This window comes from Muscardinus avellanarius (assembly GCF_963383645.1).
Source record: "Muscardinus avellanarius genome assembly, chromosome: 2".
Lineage (NCBI taxonomy): Eukaryota > Metazoa > Chordata > Mammalia > Rodentia > Gliridae > Muscardinus > Muscardinus avellanarius.
In genome coordinates this window covers 61158913-61180727 of record NC_137787.1, presented here as the reverse complement: position 1 = coordinate 61180727, position 21815 = coordinate 61158913, and the positions used below count along the sequence as shown (strand labels likewise).

At 35.4% G+C, this 21815-nt stretch overlaps 1 protein-coding gene across 3 annotated transcripts in view; it reads right to left on the bottom strand.

Annotated features, from left to right (window-relative positions):
* Positions 1 to 2123: 2123 nt before the first annotated feature.
* ATF2 (activating transcription factor 2) overlaps positions 2124 to 21815 on the bottom strand; it is a gene marked incomplete at its 5' end in the record, with an annotated part of 70482 nt that continues 50790 nt past the window's right edge. For 2 of the 3 annotated variants that reach the window (XM_080720075.1, XM_080720076.1), the window contains 2 exons: positions 2124 to 2373; positions 7653 to 7758. In XM_080720075.1, the coding sequence (XP_080576201.1) occupies positions 2147 to 2373; positions 7653 to 7758 (333 nt within the window). In that variant the 3' untranslated portion in view covers positions 2124 to 2146. Of the gene's footprint in view, positions 2374 to 4422; positions 4459 to 7652; positions 7759 to 21815 lie in introns of all 3 variants that reach the window. The other variant, XM_080720074.1, reaches the window with a different exon arrangement.

Below are 21815 nucleotides of genomic sequence, written 5' to 3'. Positions count from 1 at the left end.
AGATTGATTTACAATGAAAGTTTTGCTAACCTTGGTAAGCTCATTAACCGTTTACATGACTTCTTACATCTATGTAGTTTTATTTTACAGTTGCAAAAATTCTGTCACCAAAGAACTTTTAACTTGCATAAATAAGGTGAAAGAAAAATGCACTAAAAAGATTTAGGAAAGTGAAAAATTGAGGCTTTTCCTAACCCATCCAAACTACAATAAAAAATAGCCTTCTTGTAGAATTTATTATTTTGTGCCTTTGAGATCAACTCTTTAACATAATGATGGTAAAATCATGATTAGAAATTGATTACTTTATAATTATGAAATCAATTAAAATAAGAAATTTTAGAAGTAGAATTACCAACTAAAAATGCTCTCATTTTTAATAAGCCAAACAATAAAATTCCTATTATCTTCATACTTAAAAGTCCTGAAATGTCATTTGTGTAATTTGCATGTTTCCCAGTTTGGAACTTAGGCAGGTGGGATATTCCCTTGAATTATTGAGGATATTCCATACAGGCTTTTAAAATGTCAGTCTCATTAGGAGATGGCACAGAGACTTCAATAAATAGTGTAGTATGGATGCAGAACAAACTACACAACTATTATAAATGCATTACAGATATTTACATAATGGAATCCTGCTTGAATGCCAGAAGTTACTACTGGGTAGGACTCATAACTATTTTACAAAGTTTTCTTACGCATAACTACTACTTTTTATTTTTGTTGTTTAACAATTGAATCTATTTAAAATATTGTACTGTATTTTGAACATAACTGAAGAATAAAAAGATAATGGCACATTAGAAAACTCAGTATCCCACAGATGATTGGATAATGAGAAAAGTGTACCTACAATCATCTCATCAGAAACAAGCTACATCATGGAATGTTAGTTATCCAAGCCTGCACAGTAATGACATTTTAAACTGTAATCATCTATTGGCCAGCATCACACTGAAGGCATCGTTAAACATTCAAGCAAAGATTGCTGGCATAAACTATTGAAACACACACACACACACACACACACACACACACACACTCTCACTCACTCATATTTCCCACATTATAATTACATTGTTCTAAAGATAGATACTGATTTTTTTCCACGAGAAACGTTATCAAAATTTGCTACTAAAAGATGACAGTGCTTTCACAAGAGTAAGTACAAGTTAGCGCGCAAGTACAAGACAAAGGGGGTAAACAGTCTTAAATTTTCTAAGTAGTAATTTTAGGCTTTTCTGGCAACCATACCATACTTAATTATGCAAAAACTTCTCAGTTTTTAACCTGAAATCTAAAAAACAAATAAAACCCCAAAACAACCAGAGCTAATTTAAAAAATTACTAGATATGTGATAACCCTGTATTGTATATTATATAATTTTCTATTTTCAGCCTCAAAACATAGGTTTAAAATACTGAATTTAAGACTTAAAAAATAAAGTCATTTTTGAAATGCTGAAGATTCCAAAGTTATTGTTTACTTAAAATCTTAAAAATGAAAATACAGTATTAATGACCTTGATTTAGTTTAAGAATGTGCATAAAAGCACTGTATGACTTTTACCATGTTTTCACTCACTTAAAAAAAAGTGTTCTCTAATATCCCTCCTTTTGCATAATGTGCAAAATAAAAGGCAAAAAGATTAAAAGCAAATTTCTACCTTTCTCTTGCTTAGTGCTTTACGACTTTGTTCACATTACAAAGTCAATAGTGACTATGCAGAACTTTGGTATAAATGATAAGACTACCATCGCAGTTGAGGGTTAAGGGATGGGCAAAAGAAATGGAAGTGGGAAGAAAGATTCAGTAACACCCCCATTTATTAAAACACCACCAAATTAAAAGTGAAATAAACCACAATGAATTATAATACAATTTACACATTAAGCACAGAAAAATTAATAAATCTAACAATATTTATAAAAAAAGCAAAATCAGTCTTTTCCAGAGACTAAAAACTGTTGTTCAGTCTGATCATCAACTGCTGCTATACCAACTTTAGAGCCAAATTTAATTTCAAGTAAAAAAAAAAAAAATTTACAACCACAGATTTCGCATAAATGGAAACTAGTCTTTCCTTGATTTCCCTTTGAAGTCACTAATTCGTATCTAAAATTGCTGTACTGCAGGTTTTAATCAACTTCCTGAGGGCTGTGACTGGGAGGAAGGAGCCATGACAATCTGTGAAAGCGCAGGCTCCGTACTCTGGTCCGCCATCTGGGTGAGGACTGAAGTGGCTACAGCTTCGGCCTTTGAGGTTGAACTGACTCCATTGGATGTGCTGACAGAACTATGCTGTATAGCTTCTGTATGTGGACTACTTGGCACCGAAAGATCTTCTGAACTATCATCTTTATCAGCAGCTGAGTGGAAAAAAGAAAAATTAATCATTTTTTCTTAAAGTAATTGATTATACAGAAGTCAATATACAGAGTAAAAAGTCAGAAGGTATTTTACAAAACTGATTTAGACACGTATGACAAAATGAGTAACTGAAAAGGTGGCTATAAGTCATGAAGTAGGCAATTTTACCTGCAACAGGCCAAACGAAGGAACAACCATGCATATGGGAATATCTGGGTGCCCCTTGCCTCATAGAATAGAGCTGAAGGAGGATTTGCTACATAGTGTTAAAGAAAATGAGGTAGGAGTTTGGGAGATAGCCTCTTGTACATATAATAAAACACTTATCAAGCAATATACTTAACAAAACCAGTCTGCCTACATGCTATTCTTACTAGAAGATAAAAAAAAACAAAACAGTATAACCACATGCACGGACAAAATGAATCTTGCACACAAATTCTATTTTCAAATGCTTCCCTCTGCATTTTCCAGAACTATATTCTAGATGACATTCCATCTAAAGCCATGGATGATAACACCTGATTCTAATAATGCATACACATGAGGAGAAGCAATATTTAGGAGTCTAAATGCCACCAGCTGTTATACTGCAATTGAAAAGATACCGAGGAAAGGGCATTCTAAATATTTATCAAAATAAATCTACCAATATTTAGGCCTCAACAAATCTCTTATATATTTCTTATTTTAGCTGAAAAATATCCAGTAGTTTCATTTAGTAAAATTATAAATTATAAATCATAACAATGATATGAACACTTGTGAACCCAACCCTCAAGTTGAGACGGAACACTGCCAATGACACTGCTGCTTCTTGAATGCGTTTCTCTTTGCCACGGATAATCACCATTCAGACATTTCAACCAGTCCCTTGTTTTCTTTGTAGATTTACTATATTGGTATGTACGCCTAAATGATATAACTGTTTGTTTGTTTCTTTATTTAGGTGGTACTGGGGTTCCTGGAAGCCCTTCTACCGCTGGGCTACACTCCCAGACCTATTTTATATTTTTATTTGGAAACAGGGTCTCCTAAGCCAGCACAGCTGGCTTTGAACCTGTGCGATCCTCCTGTCTCTGCCTCCCAAGTGCGAGGATTATAAGCGTGTGCCACCACGCCTGGTAACACTTTATTTTTAAATACTATATAAGCAGTATCACACTAGAACTACTCTTTTGTAAATGACTTTTTCCAGCTGGAATCAAAATAATTTTTATTTAGTGTGTAAAGGTGACAATATATGTACTTTCTGTTATATCTGAGAATGTAGACTGGCTAGCTCACCAATGGCCTGGATATCCATTCTGAAAGTCAATTAGTAAAAAGACTGTGGACCTTATAACGCAAGACTTATCTCATGATTTATAATACAGAAGACGATGGGGAGGATATTTGGCAAGCACAATTTAAACTTAAATAAAACTCACTTTTTCTTGCAGAACTCTGACAAATCAGCCTCAAATCCATACATTTTTGGAAAGCTGATTTTAAAATTTATTAATGAGATAAAATCTAATTTCATAATGTGTTATAAATATGACTATACCTTGTATCAAACTTGATCTCTAAATATAATAAAATTACAATTAGTAATCTTTTAAAAATTACATAAAGCTAAAGAATATTTTTCTGATTAAGCAAGAACAAATGTTACAAAATATTTATAATTTAGTTATTTAAGAAGTCAACTGTTACATGTTCAAAGAAAAGAAATACTGGCAGTGATAGCTGAACTGGGGAAAATACAAAAAAGCCCTTTTTGTTTATTTCGCCACTATTCTTCAACAAAACAACAAGCTGACCTTTCTCTGAATGTTAAGTTCTAGGGATACAGCAGTTTTCAAAAAGAAAGAGACTGACTGGTGTTGAGTGGTGTAAGGAAATGTAAATATATACTGGAGGCAATAACTCAAAAGGAAACAAATTATAACGAAGAAGTGCTTATCTACAGACTTTCAGAACTAGGTAAAACAAGTCTTTAGGCAGTATAAAGAATCAGTAGTCACTTACAAATTATGCAATTATAAAATGTATATATAAAATACCTTTGCAATGTGATATATCTGTACCTATGTCCAGTTCTAGAAGGTGAGGGGAGAAAATTACCAGTATAATCACAAGCACTAGAAAGATACAAGAAATCATGAGGGGTGAAAAGAGCCATTTTCAGCTCTACTTAAGCTAAAAGGAATAAAATGTTTGACAATTCAATTCTATATAAAGTTCTCTACCTATGTTTATATATGAAAGAAATTACTAATACTCAATTAGGGCTTAAGATATTTTCCTTCCCATTTATTACTATAGAGACAATACAATTCTAATTATATATGTCCAAATCTAGAGAATATGAATTCATGACAATAAGATCACTTTTGTGTTTTATCATTCATAAGACCAAATATTAAAAATGTATTATTATACCAGTGTGGTGATGCATGCTTAGAATACCAGTGCTTGGGAAGCTGAGAAAGGAGTATTACAGATTCACAGCCAGCCTCAGCAACTTAGGCCCTCTAAAACTTAGTGAGACGCTGATTCAAGAAAAAGGAATAAAATAGGGCTAAGGGTATAGCTTGGAGGTAGAATGCCTCTGGGTTCCATCCCCAGTACCACACACACACACAAACATTATTATTATTCTCATTCAGTTTTTATGTACTGAATTATCAGGGTAACACATTTCGTTGTTTTCTCGTGACTGAAGGGTTTTCCAGGATGTAGGAGAATCTGACTTCCGTGTTTAAATGGGTAGGACAGCATTAAAACTCAGACATAACTGTGACTTAGCACTGTCACCTCTATCCGCAAGATTTTATATTACTTAATTTCTATGAAAGCTTATTTTTCTTTCACAAATGTTTTGAAAAGGTTTAGCTAGTATTTCAGCTACTGCCTTTAATAACCACAGTGGTAGAACATGACAGAGTTGAAATCTGCAATTTCTCCCAAGATGTAACTATTAATCAACAGAAGTCAGATTTATTTTGAAGATTTCAATTGTTTTATTTTTTTGGTTCTGGGACCTACCTCTGAACTTCACCCCAGCCCAATTTTATTCCTTATTTGGAAAGAGGGTCTCATTAGTTTGCTTAGAGCCTTGCTAAACTGCTGAGACTGGCTTTGAACCTGCAATCCTTTTATCTCAGCCTTTCAACTACTGGGATTACAAGCCTGTGCTACCACTCAGCTAAGATTTTAAATTTGAAAATAGAAATTACTTTAACATTTCTAAAAATTCCATTTATTTCCCAAGAGCTGAAGAGAATTAATTTCATGATAGACCTATCCTTAACTTTAATTAAGTAAATGACCTAAATGACTAGATAGGAACAAAGGTAGGAATATTTCCAGTGACAATGACAATGTCTTATTCATTTCTTTCAGTCTCACAATCTAGTACAAAAAATTCACTAAAAATTTATTAATCTAGATTTTGTTGTTTTATTTAGTTGTAGATAAATCCACATTATCTATATGCTTGAAATATCTTTATAAATTACTAAAATGAGTAACTGACTTGCATTTGTTGGAATCATCCAATAAATTGCCAAAGATTAAAAAATGTAGGCAATTTGGAATTAAATGCAATTTGAGACAAGAATTAATTTCCTTCTAATTTTATAGGATCATTTGTATATTTCCATGTAAACTAACAAAATTCAAGAGAGCATTCTTGTTTAAAATCATGTATGCATAATGCTGAACTCAGTAACTTATATAAGAAATTATGTTGTTAAGTCAGATGGGAACCATAATGGTCTCATCCCTGCAGCAATCATTGTTAATATAAACCCAAACATATTTCTATATGGTTCCAATTTACTCAACAATGTGTTTCACCATCCTGTCAAAATGACTAGATATCAAATAACTGAGATTTATATGCTCAAAACTGACAAAAATCAGTGTTCTAAATATATATGGCAATTGAGAGTTGCTAAATCTACTGAATCTTTTAAATTAAAAAATATTGCCTATTCTGATGAAACTGCTTACAATGACTACAAGTAAAGATGGTAGCCATTAAGTTTTATTGTGAGCACCTGAGGAACTGTTTGCACTCAATACAAAATGTTTTGTTCTTTTGAATTACTGACACTGGCAAATTAAAATGAAGTGGATACATATGGTTGAAACAATCTTCACATTTACAAATATCCAGAAATATCTCTAAATCATAAAAATGAAAGCTGTGGGTTATATATTACGAATGTTGCCTAATGCATTTCCAACTCTGTTATTTGTTACAAATTTGTGTGCAATGGACAGAATTGGCCATTTTCTGAAGAGTAACAGCTGGTTCCAACATTGTACATCTTATGAAAAAAGAGGTCAGTACAGAAAGGAAAGAGCACAATTAACCTCTAAAATGCTGAAAACAGAAGAATCTAGTTTTTGGGGAAAACAAGTATATTTACAATCAGATGACTTACTGTTCAGTTTTAGTATTCTTATGACTAACAAGATGGCTTCATATGAAGGTTCACAACAGTAAAAGCATTGTACAATGCTGACATTATTTAAGAATAATAGGATCTGATATTATATATGGCTATTATATATTAAGTGAAAACAGCTGATAATAAACTAAATCTCATCATTACTGAATAGGGGATTGGAAAGAGTGTTTTATACTATCAATCTAAGACAGTATTATCCTGTGAAGATAAAATATTATTGGTATTTGAAAGTATAATTAAAAATTTAACCCATTTTGTTGATCTACAGGTAATATCAAGAAAAAAGACAGAAATAGGAAAACTCAAAAACTCTCTAGAAAGCTGGGTGTGGTGGCGCATGCTTGTAATCCCAGCATTAGGGAGGCTGAGACTGGAGGATCGTGGTTCGCAGACAGCCTCAGCTACTTAGTGAGGCTCTCTAGAGCAACTTAGTGAGACCCTGTTTCAAAATAAGAATAAAAAATAGCACAGGGGATGTAGCTTGGAGGTCAAATGCCCCTGGGTTCCATCCCCAGACCCACAAAACAAACAAACAAACAAACACTCTCTAGATTCTAAAAATGATACCCCACTCTATTGTATTGATCTACAAGTAATGCCCATAAAAAAGAAAACAGAAATAGGAAAACTCAAAAACTGTCTAGATTCTAAAAACTATACCCCCACTGTATTGTATAATAACTTTGCAGACATTCTGATCCTTAATCTTTAATATTAGACTGCAGTCTTTATTTTTTAAATGTTAGCTCTGCTCGCTCCGGCAGTGTTTCACTGATGTAGCCTAAGGCTGTAGGTAATGGAACATTACTCACTGTGATAGCCAGATTTCTTCTGCATGGCGGTTACAGGGCAATCTTTATGAGCCAGAAGAAGCTGTTTCAGCTGTGCCACTTCATTTCTCAGCAGGGTGACTTCGCTCTGCGGAAGAAACAACTTACATACCTTACCAGCATTAGACAAAACATTTTTTTGTTTAAAACAAGTGAGGATTAAGATGGGAAAATTTGACATCTTTGACAGAACATTAAGGAATAAAGAAAATATGCTGCTTAAATATATCTAATCAGTGCACATCAATTTTTTATTTTAGCATTTATGCGAAAACTGCGACTTGCACATTCCAAAGTTTTAATGTTACCATTTGCCTTGGAACTCCTTATATATTATAGGTTACCTACTCAAGTATTTTTATTTTGCATGTTACATGTTCTTTTGGTTAAAAAAAAAAAAAAAAAAACCACCTGGAGAGCTGGGCGTGGTGGCACATGCTTGTAATTGCAGCATTTGGGAGGCTGAGACCGGAGGATCGCGGTTCCTGGACAGCCTCGGCTACTTAGTGAGGCCTTCCACAACATAGTGAGACCCTGTTTCAAAATAAAGAATAACCAATAGGGCAGGGGGTATAGCTCAGAGGTCGAATGCCCCTGGGTTCCATCCCCAGACTAGACAAAACAAAAACAAAAACAAAAACAAAAACCTGGAAGTTTCAACTGAGTGTGATAGTACACACCCATAATCCCAGTACTTGGGAGGCTGAGAAAGGAAGATGGCAGGTTTGAGGACAGCCTCAGCAAAAAGCAAGACTCTAAGAAATGTAGTGGGATTATTTATAAACAAAATATTTTTTAAAAAGAGCCAGGGTATAGTTCAATGGTAGAATGCCCTGGGGTTTAATCTTCAGTACAACACACATACACACGTCAAGAGAGTCAGGATGAATTTTTATTTAATTATTTATTTTTTTGCGGGTCTGGGGATAGAACCCAGGGGCATTCTACCTTCGAGCTACACCCCCAGCTTTATTTTTTATTCTTTATTATTGAAACAGGTCTAACTAAGTTGCGGAGGGCCTCAATAAGTAGCTAAGGCTGATCACGAACCTCTATCCTCCAGTCTCAACCTTCTGAATGCTGGAATTACAAGTATGCACTACCATACCCAGTGAATTTTTATTTTTTTCATTTTTTTGGTGGTACTGAGGCTCCTGGAAACCCTTCTACCTCCGGGCTACACTCCCAGACCTATTTCTATATTTTTACTTGGAAACAGGGTCTCTTAAGCCAGCGAGGCTGGCTTTGAACCTATGCGATCCTCCTGTCTCCGCCTCCCAAGTGCGGGGATTTACAAGCATACGCCACCATGCCTGGCTAATTTTTATTTTTTATTTACATTATTATTATTATTATTATTATTATTATTATTATTATTATTATTTCTTTTTGCAGTACCAGGTTTGGGACCCAGGGGTATTCTACCTCCAAGCTATACCCCCAGCTCTATTTTTTAGTCTTTTGAATTTTTGAAACAGAGTCTCACTGAGAATCATAGGGCCTTGGCTGCCTGCGAACAGCGATCCTCTGGTCTCTGCCTCCCGAATGCTGGGATTACAAGTGTGCACCACCACTCCTGGCAGGATGAATTTTTATATTCCATTATTTTGAAAATAAAAAATCCATTCTGAAAATGAGTTTACAGTTTCTGATAAACTAAGAAGGGCTCCAGCTGGGCATGTTGTACACTGAACAGGATGGTCCCAGCTACTAGGACAGCCTTAGCAGCTTAGTAAGGCCCTCAGCAACCTAGTGAGACCCTGTTTCAAAAATTAAAAATAGCCAGATGTGGTGGCACAGGATTTTAATCCCAGTACTTGGGAGGCAGAGAGACAGGAGGATGGTTAGTTTGCGGCCAGCCTCAGGTACTTAGTGAGGCCCTGTGCAACTTAGTGAGATCACTAAGAAATTAAGAAATAAAAAATAGGGCTAGGGTGTAATTTAGTCATAGAATGACATTGGGTTCAACTCCCAGCACTGAAGAAAAAATATATATATAGGCCTGGGTTGTGTTACACACACACACACACACACACACGCGCGCGCGCGCGTGTTTCATAGGAGATATTACATTAAAAAATCATAGGTACCTAAAATTCACTGCAAACTTTGTGTTGGGCATCATAACTTTGAAAAGTAGGGTTTAGTTGCTTTTGGAAAGAGTTTAGTTGCTTTTGACCCAGGCAATTTGTACAGATCTAAATTTAAATATGAAAAGTTTGTGGTAATTTGTTTAACTCCTTACAACATAATGAGTGTTTCAGCAGCATTAATCTGTAAATTTTATGTAAAATTCTCAATTCTCCAAATTGAGAATGACCAACTAATTACTTTGGATCACCCCAGTATTAAAAACATAAATCAGTTTTTATTACCAATATATAAGGGTTAGAAGTAGTGTGAATTTTTTAATTTTTATTTAATATTTTATTATTTATGTTTTAAATTTTTATGTGGATCATACTGAAAATGGCATACATTCCGACTGTTCTTGGTGCCCTCTCCCACCCCCAACTTCCGTCCCCCCCTTCGTTCATACTTTTACACATATTCAGACGTAGCTACTCCATTAATCAACCTCAGCCTTCTCCATCTCTGACCCTTCCATTTCAGCTTTGCTGAGGTTTCTCCTCCATTATCTGGAGTCCCTCTGGTATTCCTAATAGTCCCTAGTTTGGGCCTATTAGAGAAAACATATGTCCCTTCTCTTTCTGTGCTTGGCTCATCTCACTTGACATAATGTTCTCCAGATCTTTCCATCTTCTTGTGAATGACATGATTTTGTTCTTTATAGCTGAATAGAATTCCATTGTGTGTATTTCCCATAATTTTGCAATCCATTCATCTGTTGATGGGGACCTGGGTTGGTTCCATGTTTTGGCTATTATGAATTGTGCAGCTATGAACATAGGTATGCATATGTTACTGTAGTTCTCTGATTTCAACCCCTTTGGATAGATACCCAGGTATAGCCAGATCATATGGTGGATCCATTCCCAGTTTTCTAAGGAATCTCCAACACATCTCCATAGTGGCTGAACTAGTTTGCACTCCCACCAACAGTGTAAATGAGTTCTTCCTCTTCCCCCACATCCTTGCCAGCATTTGTTATTTGATTTATGCTTGCTATTCTTACTGGGGTTAGATGGAATCTCAACATAGTTTTGATTTGCATCTCCCTGATGGCTAATGATGTTGAACATCTTTTCATGTATCTATTGGCCATTTGTATCTCTTCTTTTGTGAAGTGTCTATTCAGTTCAGTTGCCCATTTCTTTAAGTTGTTTGTTTTGCTCGTGTAGAGTGTTTTGAGCTCTTTGTATACTCTAGATATTAGTTCTCTATCCAAGTGGTGGCTGGTAAAGATCTTTTCCCATTCTGTAGGCTTTCTCTTTAGTTCTTGACGGATTCCTTTGATGAAAAGAAACTTTTTAGTTTGATGCCATCCCACTTATTAATTCTTGCTTAATTCCCTGTGCTTTAAAGGTCTTGTTTAGAAAGTTACTTCCTATGCCTATATGTTGGAGTGTTGAGCCTATGCCCTCCTCTAATAACTTCAGAGTTTCTGGTCTAACTTCTAAGTCATTGATCCATCTCGAGTTGATGCCTGTGCATGGTGAGACGTAAGAATTTAGTTTCATCCTTCTACAAATGGATAGCCAGTTCTTCCAGCACCATTTGTTGAAGAGGTTATCTTTTCTCTGCATATAAGTTTGGCTCTTTTGTCAAAGATTAATTGACTATAGGTGTGTGGGTTTGTTTCTGATGCTGAAAAAGCATTTGACAAAATCCAATACCCATTCATGTTAAAAACACTGCAGAAAATTGGAAAAGAAGGAACGTATTTCAATATCATTAAAGCAATATGCAATAAACCCAAAGCCAACATCATAATGAATGGGGAAAAATGGCAAGAATTTCCTCTAAAATCAGGAACAAGACAAGGATGCCCACTATCACCACTCCTTTTCAATATAATCCTCGAGACTCTTTTTTTTTTTTTTAAAAAATAGAACCCAGGGACATTTGACTATCGAGCTACACCCTCTGCCCTAGTTTTTATTCTTTAATTTGAAAGATGGTCTCACTAAATTGCGGAGGGCCTCACTAAGTAGCTGAAGCTGTCCGTGAACCACGATCCTCTGGTCTCAGTCTCCGGAATGCTGGGATTACAAGTGTGCACCACCATGCCTGGCTCTTCTCAAGACTCTTGCCACAGCAATAAGAAAAGAGAAGGAAATCAAAGGAATTCAAATAGGAAGAGAGGAATTAAAATTATCCTTATTTGCAGATGACATGATCCATTATCTAGAGTTTCCAAAGAACTCAAACAAAAGACTACTGGAGCTGATTAACCAATTCAGCAAAGTTTCAGGATACAAAATCAATCTAAAAAAATCAGTTGCTGTTTTATATGCTAACAATTAATCCACAATGAAAGAAATAAAGAAAACAATTCCATTCACTATAATCTTAAAACCAATAAAATACCTAGGAATAAACCAAACCAAAGACATAAAAGACCTCTACAATGAAAACTATAAAACATTAAAGAAATTGAAGACCTTAGAAGATTAAAGAGCTCCCTTGGTCATGTACAGGCAAAATAAATATAATCCAAATGGCCACTGTGCCAAAAATGATCTACAGATTCAATGCAATTCCTATCAAAATACCAATGACATTCTCCATAGACCTAGAAAAATCAGTCATAATTTTATGACTGATTTTATGAAAAGAACCAGAATAGCCAAAGCAATCCTCAGCAATAAGAACCATGCAGGAGTCATTACATTCTCTGACTTCAAATTATACTATAGCGCCAGGCGTGGTGGCGCACGCTTGTAATCCCCGCGCTTCAGAGGCGGAGACAGGAGGATCGCACAGGTTTGAAGCTAGTCGCGTTGGCTGAAGAGATCCTGTTTCCAAATAAAAAGTATAAAATAGGTCTGGGAGTGTAGCTCGGAGGCAGAAGGGTTTCCAGGAACCCCAGTAACTAACACACACACACACACACACACACACACACACACACACACACACTATACATACATACATATATATATATATATGATCAGCAATAGTAGTAAAAACAGGCACAACAACAGGCATACAGACCAGTGGAACAGAACAAAAAATACAGAAATAATATTAATTTTAAAAGTTGGTATCATTAGCCGGGCATGGTGGCACAAGTTTATAATCCCCGTGCTTGGGAGGCAAAGACAGGAGGATCACGCAGGTTTGAAGCCAGTCGCATTGGCTAAAGAGATCCTGTTTCCAAATAAAAAGTATAAAATAGGTCTGGGAGTGTAGCTTGGAGGCAGAAGGGTTCCAGGAACCCCAGTAAAACACACACACACACACACACACACACACACACACACACACACACACACTATACATACATACATACATACACAGGATCACGCAGGTTTGAAGCCAGCCTTGCTGGCTTAAGAGACCCTGTTTCCAAATAGAAATATAAAATAGGTCTGGGAGTTTAGCCCGGAGGTAGAGGGTTTCCAGAAACCCCAGTACCACCAAAAAAAAAAAAAAAAAAAAAAAAAAGAAAAGAGAATATATTGGTATCATTAACAATTCTTACTTTACAAATATCTCTACTCATTTAGACTTCCATTAATTTTAACTATTTAGAATTCATCCTGAAGTAAATGATATATAGCAAACAGGTGTACAGAATAGCTCAGGAATGTAATTTTTTATCCTCTTAATCAGAAAAGCTCAATGTAAAATAATTTAGCCTGTTAGGCTCCTTAGGGCGCCTTTAGTGACCAGTGCCAAAATACAATAATCAAAATAATAAGAGTTAAGCAATCTAAACGCAAGTCTGTTCATCAACTGGTTTCTCACAAACCAAAAATAACTAACTGCAATACTACAGTAAAGCCCAGAATCAAACTGATGCTCATAAACCAGGCATGGTGGCACATGCTTGTAATCCCAGCTTTTGAGAGGCTGAAGTAGGATTGCAGGTTCACAGACAGCCTCAGCTACTTACTGAGGTCCTTTGCAACTCAGTGAGACCCTGTTTCAAAATAAAGAATAAAAAATAGGGCTGGAGGTATAGCTCAGAGGTAGAAGGCCCTGGGTTCCATCCCCAGTACTGCAAAACAACTTTAACAATAACAATAAAAGCAACAACAACAAAACTTGATGCTTATAATAACCCTAAGCCATTAATAAAAGGATACCATTATATTTAGAATGTATTTAAGAAAAATGGGTAAGCCGGGCGTGATGACACACGCTTGTAATCCCTGCGCTTGGGAGGCTGAGGATCACACAGGTTTGAAGCCAGCCTCGGCTACTTAGTGAGACCCTGTTTCCAAATAAAATATAAAATAGGTCTGGAAGCATAGCCTGGAGATAGAAAGCCTCTGGGTTCCACCCCTAGTACCACCAAAAAAAAAAAAAAAAAAAAAAAAAAAAAGACAAATGGGTAAACAGTGAGCAAACTACAAAAGGTAAAACTTAAAAAAGAGTTTTATTTTAGAAAGGTAAACTGTAGGTGAGAGTAGTGGTACATGGCTCTGAATCCCAGTACTTGGGAAGCTGACAGATTGATTAGAGGTTCAAGGCCAAACTAAACAACTTTGTGAGACTCTGTTTCAAAATAAAAAATAATAGGGGCTGGGGGTGTAGCTTGGAGGTACAATATCTCTGGGTTCAATCCTCAGTACCAAAGCAGACAGACAATCCCAGAAAAGATAGGCTATTATTTAACAGAACTCATAGCTATGGAATATTGCAACTCCTGGTATCAACACTGCTAATTATAGCTCATTATTAATGGTACTGATAAGAAAGCATGTTATATAACTTAACTCTGCCTAGAAAGCATATTATGAAAAATCCAATTACCCAGGTCCCCCACTCCTGGCCTTGTCATCTTGACTTTGACACTGATGTCTACAAGTTTCTCTCATTAATTTTTTATAATATAATTAAATAAAAACAAATAATTTATACAATAAAAGAATATATATGTCAATATAAAAAATAATATATGTGTTCTTTTACAGTATGGTAACTGTGACTCTACTGATTTTCAACTGTCACTGCTCTTCCAAAATACTAAGTAATATTCTTTAACCATAACAAAACACTACTAAAGAAAGATCAAGTCTGTCATATCCTTGCTTTCACATTAGTGTGAACCAGATGAGAAAACCAGTATATAATTATCTAGATCTAATAAAAAGGGCAATCAAGAATGGCTACTATATACTACTATCTCTATCTGGAAAGCCTTTCCTCGTCTTTGCCTGGATGATTATCTTTAAGTGTGAACTCAGTACAATAGGCTTGTAACAACAACATCAACAACACAAGAAGCCAAGTTTCCAATTTCTGTACTTCCAAAGCCATATAAACATGTGTATATTCAGATACAGGTATCTTTCATAGCACTCTGAATTATAATTTTTGTTATACTTTTTACTATCTCTACCAGATTGAGAATTTCTCCAAGGCAGAGGTTGTCTTTTTCTACATAACCCCAGATCATGGTACATGGCCTGGAATGGGGGAATAGATAATTAAATTTTGGTGAGGACTACAGTAATTTTATGTCCAGACCAACAAAACAAAAACCTTTAAAGAAGGTGAAATAAAATAACTGAAATAAAGTTAGTAGGAGGCCTTATTTCTTTTTCTTTTATTGTAGTACTGGGGATGGAACCCAGGGGCATTCTACCTCTGAGTTACACTTCTAGTCCTATTTTATTCTTTATTTTGAAACACGGTCTAAATTGCTGATGTTAGTCTAGAACTTGTGCTCTTCCTATCTTAGCCACCCATGTACTGGAATTATACTGCTCTCAACTCTTAACCACAGTATTTATACCAACAACACCACCAACATAGCTACACTATTCATTTTCAATTATAAAAGGAAAATTGGCATATTTTACAGAATCACCTCAATGATAAAATTCGAAAAACCACAACTGTCTTCTCTTAAATACTACATAAATATTTATCACAAACTATTTTATGAAACAAAATGTTATATGTGATAAAACTGCTAAAACCTGTTTTAAATTGATTAATCAGTATAAAATAATAAGTCTATGTCAATTAAAATTCAAAATATTCTTATGCATGTAAATAAAATTAAATATATACAAATTCTCACCTTATTCATTTGAAACTGATGAATGGAACATCAATTTCTATATTTTGGCTTAACAGTTGGTAGCATGACTGTTGATCTAATTAGGTTACCTGGTCCATTAACAAATAAATGAATGTGAAGATGCCACTAGCTAACAATGGGTAATGAACATTACAGACCGGCGAGGTACGGCATTGGATTCTTATTACAACTTGTATTTGTGTTCACTGAATTTTAATTGGAGTTACACTTAGAGAAAATACTGGAAAAAAACTGAGAAGGGAAAATTAAAACCAGAATTTTTGCCCATATACACATATATAAAAAGCTATACTATCTAAATATGCTAATTTTCCCCCTATACCTTTTACATGAGAAAAAGGGCAAACTTGGTCCAATCTTTTACATTATCCCAATCTAAAATGTTTTACAATCATACCAGATTTTCCTAATGATGATTCTGGATGAGATATTACAAATTAAGTATAGTTTGTTATTAGTGTATCCTAATAGTTGATTTTTTTAAAGGCTGATTTCAGCACTAGACTGAAAACAGAAAATGTGACATAGTTACTGGCAAGGAATCAGGACTGAAGGAAATAATGCAGGGAGGACAGGAATGGGGTACAGGCCAGGCATGAGAAGGGCCATGCACCAAAGGATGGAGATTTGGTTTAGTGGTACATCTCTTAAGTATGAGCATATGATAATGGTCAAGCCCAACAAAGTAGGTTGAAAAAGAAGGATCATGAAAGTAAAGGTTGTGTAATAGAACAAGGCAGAAGAGGCTAAAATCTAATGGTTTCTAAGTCATTTATGATAAACATATAGTAAAATTCAATAAATTAATCTAAGCATTCAAGAACTGTAGTCTAACAGTTGGGCATGGTGGTGTACATGTGTAATCCTATTAAGGGTAGTTAGACTATCAGCAACATAGCAAGATCCTGTTTCAAAATAAAATAGGGCTGGGTGTGTAGCTCAGAAATAGAATGCCCCTGGGTTCAATCCTCATTAACAAAAACAAAACAAAACCCCTAAAACTGTAGTCTCACATAAATAAGTTTTAAAGGATATATTTATTCTTAGTTTATTTCTAGATGTGACTATATTAGCATTTGGATAAAGTGGTTGTTGCAAAAATTTTAATTTAAAAAATATTCTATAAAGAGGCCGGGCGTGGTGGCGCACGCTTGTAATCCCCGCGCTTGGGAGGCAGAGACAGGAGGATCGTGCAGGTTCGAAGCCAGCCGCGCACGCTGGCTTAGGAGACCCTGTTTCCAAATAAAAATGTAAAAATAGGTCTGGGAGTGTAGCCCAGAGGTAGAAGGGCTTCCAGGAACCCCAGTACCACCAAAAAAAAAAAAAAAAAAAAAAAAATTCTATAAAGAAAGATCAGAAGACAGGTAGAAACAGAGTAGGCTGCTATATAACAAATTTAATGTTAAGAACTTCTTTTTCCTTTCTTTTCTTTTTTTTTTTTTGGTGCTGGAGGTTGAATTCAGGGGCATTCTACTTCTGATCTATATGCCCAGCCCTATTTTATCTTAAATTTTTAAACAAGGTCTTGCTAGGTTGCTGAGAGTGTAAGTTGCTGAGGCTGGCCTAGAACCTAAGATCCTCCTATCTCAGCCTCTCACAATATTGGGATTATAGGTGTGTACCATCACTACCAGCTCAATGTTAAGACTTCTATACACAGAGACCTTAGAAAGTAAAAAAATGAAGAGGTTACCCACACATAAAGTTTGCTTAAGCCAAATTAAATATGAAGGGATGTTAGCTATAAACAGATTTAATATTAAATTCAAAAAGAAATTATTTACACATCTACCATTTACTATGTAAAATATTTTAGACTAGACTTTGATTGGATTCAGTTTCCCACGCCTTACTGGCTATACTATCTATTAATTGTGAGTTAGTACTTTTAGAATGTTAATTATCATCCTTAGTCATTTTGGAAATAAGGGACATAAAAGAACTTTGAAAATGTAAAAGTTCCATTAAAATATGAACAATTATTATTTTGTCAAAGTAAATAAGATTTGGGGAGAAAGAAAAGGTGCTGAAAAAAAATCTGGTCTTAATTCGAATCTAAATTATTCTGACATTCTTTGTACCACTGCTTCACTATAATATGGCTACTCAAACGTTAATTACATACTAGTGAATAAATATTTTTCTATATTGTTTACTGAAAGCATATCAGCCTGATGAAATCATGACAGGATGGTTGACTGATTAATCAAAACTTTTTATTGATATCTGGCCAGTTTGATGCTCAGATAATTCCATAAATTTATGATCTTTTGACTTTTAAGGAGGTTAGCCACTATCTCAAAAATTGAAGAAACAATACTGTAAAGTTATTTCTTTGGGGGAAATTTCTCTTTAAAATAGATATTTTTAAAAAAACATTAGTTTTCACAAAAGTCAGTTATTAAATATCAAGATTCCCACCCCATACAGTTACAAGGGTCATTTTGTATACAAAAGTATAATACCTGACAACAAATTAATTCTTTATCTAATAGAAAAAATAAGATGTTAGGGTTCTCGTTGGAGCTATATACTTTGGAAATACCTTACAAAATGAGTGGGAATGACCCCTCTTCAATCTTGACATTTAATTACTTGTTTTGTATCTGTCTGCTAGATGACAAATTGTGTATGTGGTAAGACAAATCTTTTTCAGTTACATCCCCTGTGTCTCATAAGATGTCTTGCTACACAATAGATATATGACAGAATGAATAATAAATATCTAACATTTGCACAGTATAGTTAGAACATACTTTTATACCCTGTTTCATTTATTCTTTATAATATTTGTTACATAATTATAATTTATAATAATATAATTATTATATTATTTACTAATTCTAAAAATTCGACAAGAAGTAAAGTCTGAGAAAGATTTTTAAAAAATTTTTTGCAGTTCTGGGGATTGAACCCACAGGCATTCTATCTCCGAGCTAACCCTCCAGCCCTCCAGATATTTAAAGAGTCTCACTAAGTGGTGGAGGGCCTCACTGAGTAGCTGAAGCTGGCCACCAACCTGCAGTCCTCCTGCATGTAACCACCATGCCTGGCCAAGGCTCAGAAAGATTTTTAGTAAAACTAAATAATAAAAGTAAATAGTAGGTCACAAACACATAATAAAACACACAAGATACAGGTAGTATTACCATAATCATTACTCCTAGAATTTACTTAAAAACTCAGGAAAAAAGAAGAGAATAGTTATATCATAGAATAATAACTTTCTCTAGCAATTAAACCAAATGAGCATTGTATAGTATCTTTCAACTGTTGCTATTCTTTCCTATTTCAAGTAGTAAATGCTGAAATAAAATACTGTTTAGGTAACAGGAATAAAAGATTTGAAAGCTTTGCCTATTTAGCCAACGGACCTATAAACAAAACCTTTTCCATATCATTAGCTTCTGAGTTAAAAATCTTCATGTATTCAGCTTTAAAAGTATGCATAATTTATTGAGCTTCTACTTTATAACACCTAAGTTTTAAAAGTAAAATTCACAACAAAAAATCTTAATAAATGCTAAAGAAATATTGTTAGCAAAAAGAAGAGCCTGCCCTTTTGATTTGCCAATGAAGCATGCTAAAACTGTGAAAACTAATCTCTGTAATGGGTATAACAGAAAGACAAAGCTATAAACAGGCAAAAACCATTTCAAATAAAAGATAAAAGCAATAGATATTATTTGAAAAATACAATGATACCTAACAGTATTCAATTTCTGGTCTAAATTACCATTAACATCTGTATGTGTGTGTACAGACATATATTTTGCAGTACTGGGGGTTGAAGCCAGGGACATTCTACCTCCAAGCTGTATCTCTAGCCCTATTCTGTGTTCTTTATTTTGAAACAGCGCGTCACTAAGTTGCAGAGGCCTCACTAAGTAGCTGAGGCTGGCCAAGCTAACCACCACCGCAGGCTCAGTCATTCTGTTTTTCACAGTTAACAGTTTTGCTGTTGGCAGCTTGAAATTTTTGCTCCCTCAATCTACTATAAATGTGTTAACACTTCATACTCTGCAAAGCAAAATCTGTCACTTTTAAAAAACTGTTATTTTATTTGGCAAAATATCTAAGAAAATAACTAAATGTAAAAATATATACTGACCTGAAACAATAATGGAAAGTCCTAACTGAAGCGCCTTTCTTCCAAAACACCCATGCTTCTCAATCCCCCCCCCACCATTGTTTACATGTTGGTTGGTACATATTTCCTAAAATTTTTATGTATATAAGTCATTTCCTATATCCATTCCTATACCTATACAACTATCTATATATCTATAAACCTTTTGTTAGTATAAAAAGGAGTATGCTATACTTTTTAATATGCAGTTTTTAGAATAATTTGAGGTAAAATTCATAGTACATAAAGGTAGCCTTATTTATTTATTTATTTATTTATTTATTTATTTATTTATTTATTTATTTTGCGGGTCTGGGGATGGAACCCAGGGGCATTCCACCTCCAAGCTACACCTCCGGCCCTATTTTTTATTCTTTATTTTGAATCCGGGTCTCACTGAGTTGCAGAGGGCCTCACTAAGTAGCTGAGGCTGTCCGCAAACCGCGATCCTCCAGGTCCCTGAATGCTGGGATTACAAGCGTGCGCCACCACGCCCGGCACAAAGGTAGCCATTTTAAAATGACATTTAAAGCTGGGTGTGGTGGTGCATGCCTGCTGTAATCCCAGTACTTGGGAGGCTGGGACAGGAGGATCACAGGTTTGTACCCAGCCTCAGCTACTTAGTAAGGCCCTCCACAACTTAGTGAGACCCTGTTTCAAAAAATAAAGAATAAGCCGGGAATGGTGACCCACTCTTGTAATCTCAGTTCTTGGGAGGCTGACATAGGAGGATCATGCAGGTTCAAACCAGCCTCAGCTACTTAGTGAGGCTCTGAGCAACTTAGCGAGACTATGAATATTTACTTTGAATATTATTAATTTACTTTGAATATTGAATTTCATAAGGTTTCCTGAAATAGTAAGATGCTGCTATTAATAAGTGCAGATCAGTGCTGCAGCATAATTACGGAAACAGAAGTATTTCATTAAAAGCAGTTAATAGCCGGGCGTGGTGGCGCATGCTTGTAATCCCCGCACTTGGGAGGCAGAGACAGGAGGATCACGCAGGTTCGAAGAAAGCCGTGCTGGCGTAAGAGACCCTGTTTCAAAAATATAAAATAGGTCTGGGAGTGTAGCCAGAGGTAGAAGGGCTTCCAGGAACCCCAGTACCACCAAAAAAAAAAAAAAAAAAAAAAAAAAAAGCAGTTAATAGCCGGGTGTGGTGGCGCACACTTGTAATCCCCGCACTTGGGAGGCAGAGACAGGAGGATCGCGCAGGTTCGAAGCCAGCCGCGTGCGCTGGCTTAGGAGACCCTGTTTCCAAAAAAAAAAAAAAAATGTAAAAATGGGTCTGGGAGTGTAGCCCGGAGGTAGAAGGGCTTCCAGGAACCCCAGTACCACCAAAAAAAAAAAAAAAAAAAAAAAAAAGCAGTTAATAGTGCTGTAACAAAAACAAGACTAGTATTATTATTCCATTTTGCTTAGACAATTGAGGTTAGCACAGGAAGATTTTTTTTTCCGGGTCTGGGGATGGAACCCAGGGGTATTTGACCTCCAAGCTACACCCCCTTCCCTATTTTTTATTCTTTTTTTCTGAAACAGGGTCTAAGTTGCGGAGGGCCTTGCTAAGTAGCTGAGGCTGGCCATGAACCATGATCCTTCTGTCTCAGCCTCCCGAATGCTGGGATTATGAGCGTGCATCACCATGCCCGGCTAGGAAGATTTATTTTTAAGATTGACTTAATGATTTCTAGTTGATGTTCATTGGTCAAAAAGATTTTATGACTGTAATCCTAGTACTTGGGAGGTAGAGACAGGAGGATTGCAGGCTTGAGGTCAGTCTCAGCAATTTAGCAAGATCCACAAGTAACTTAGTAAGACCTTGTTTCAAAAT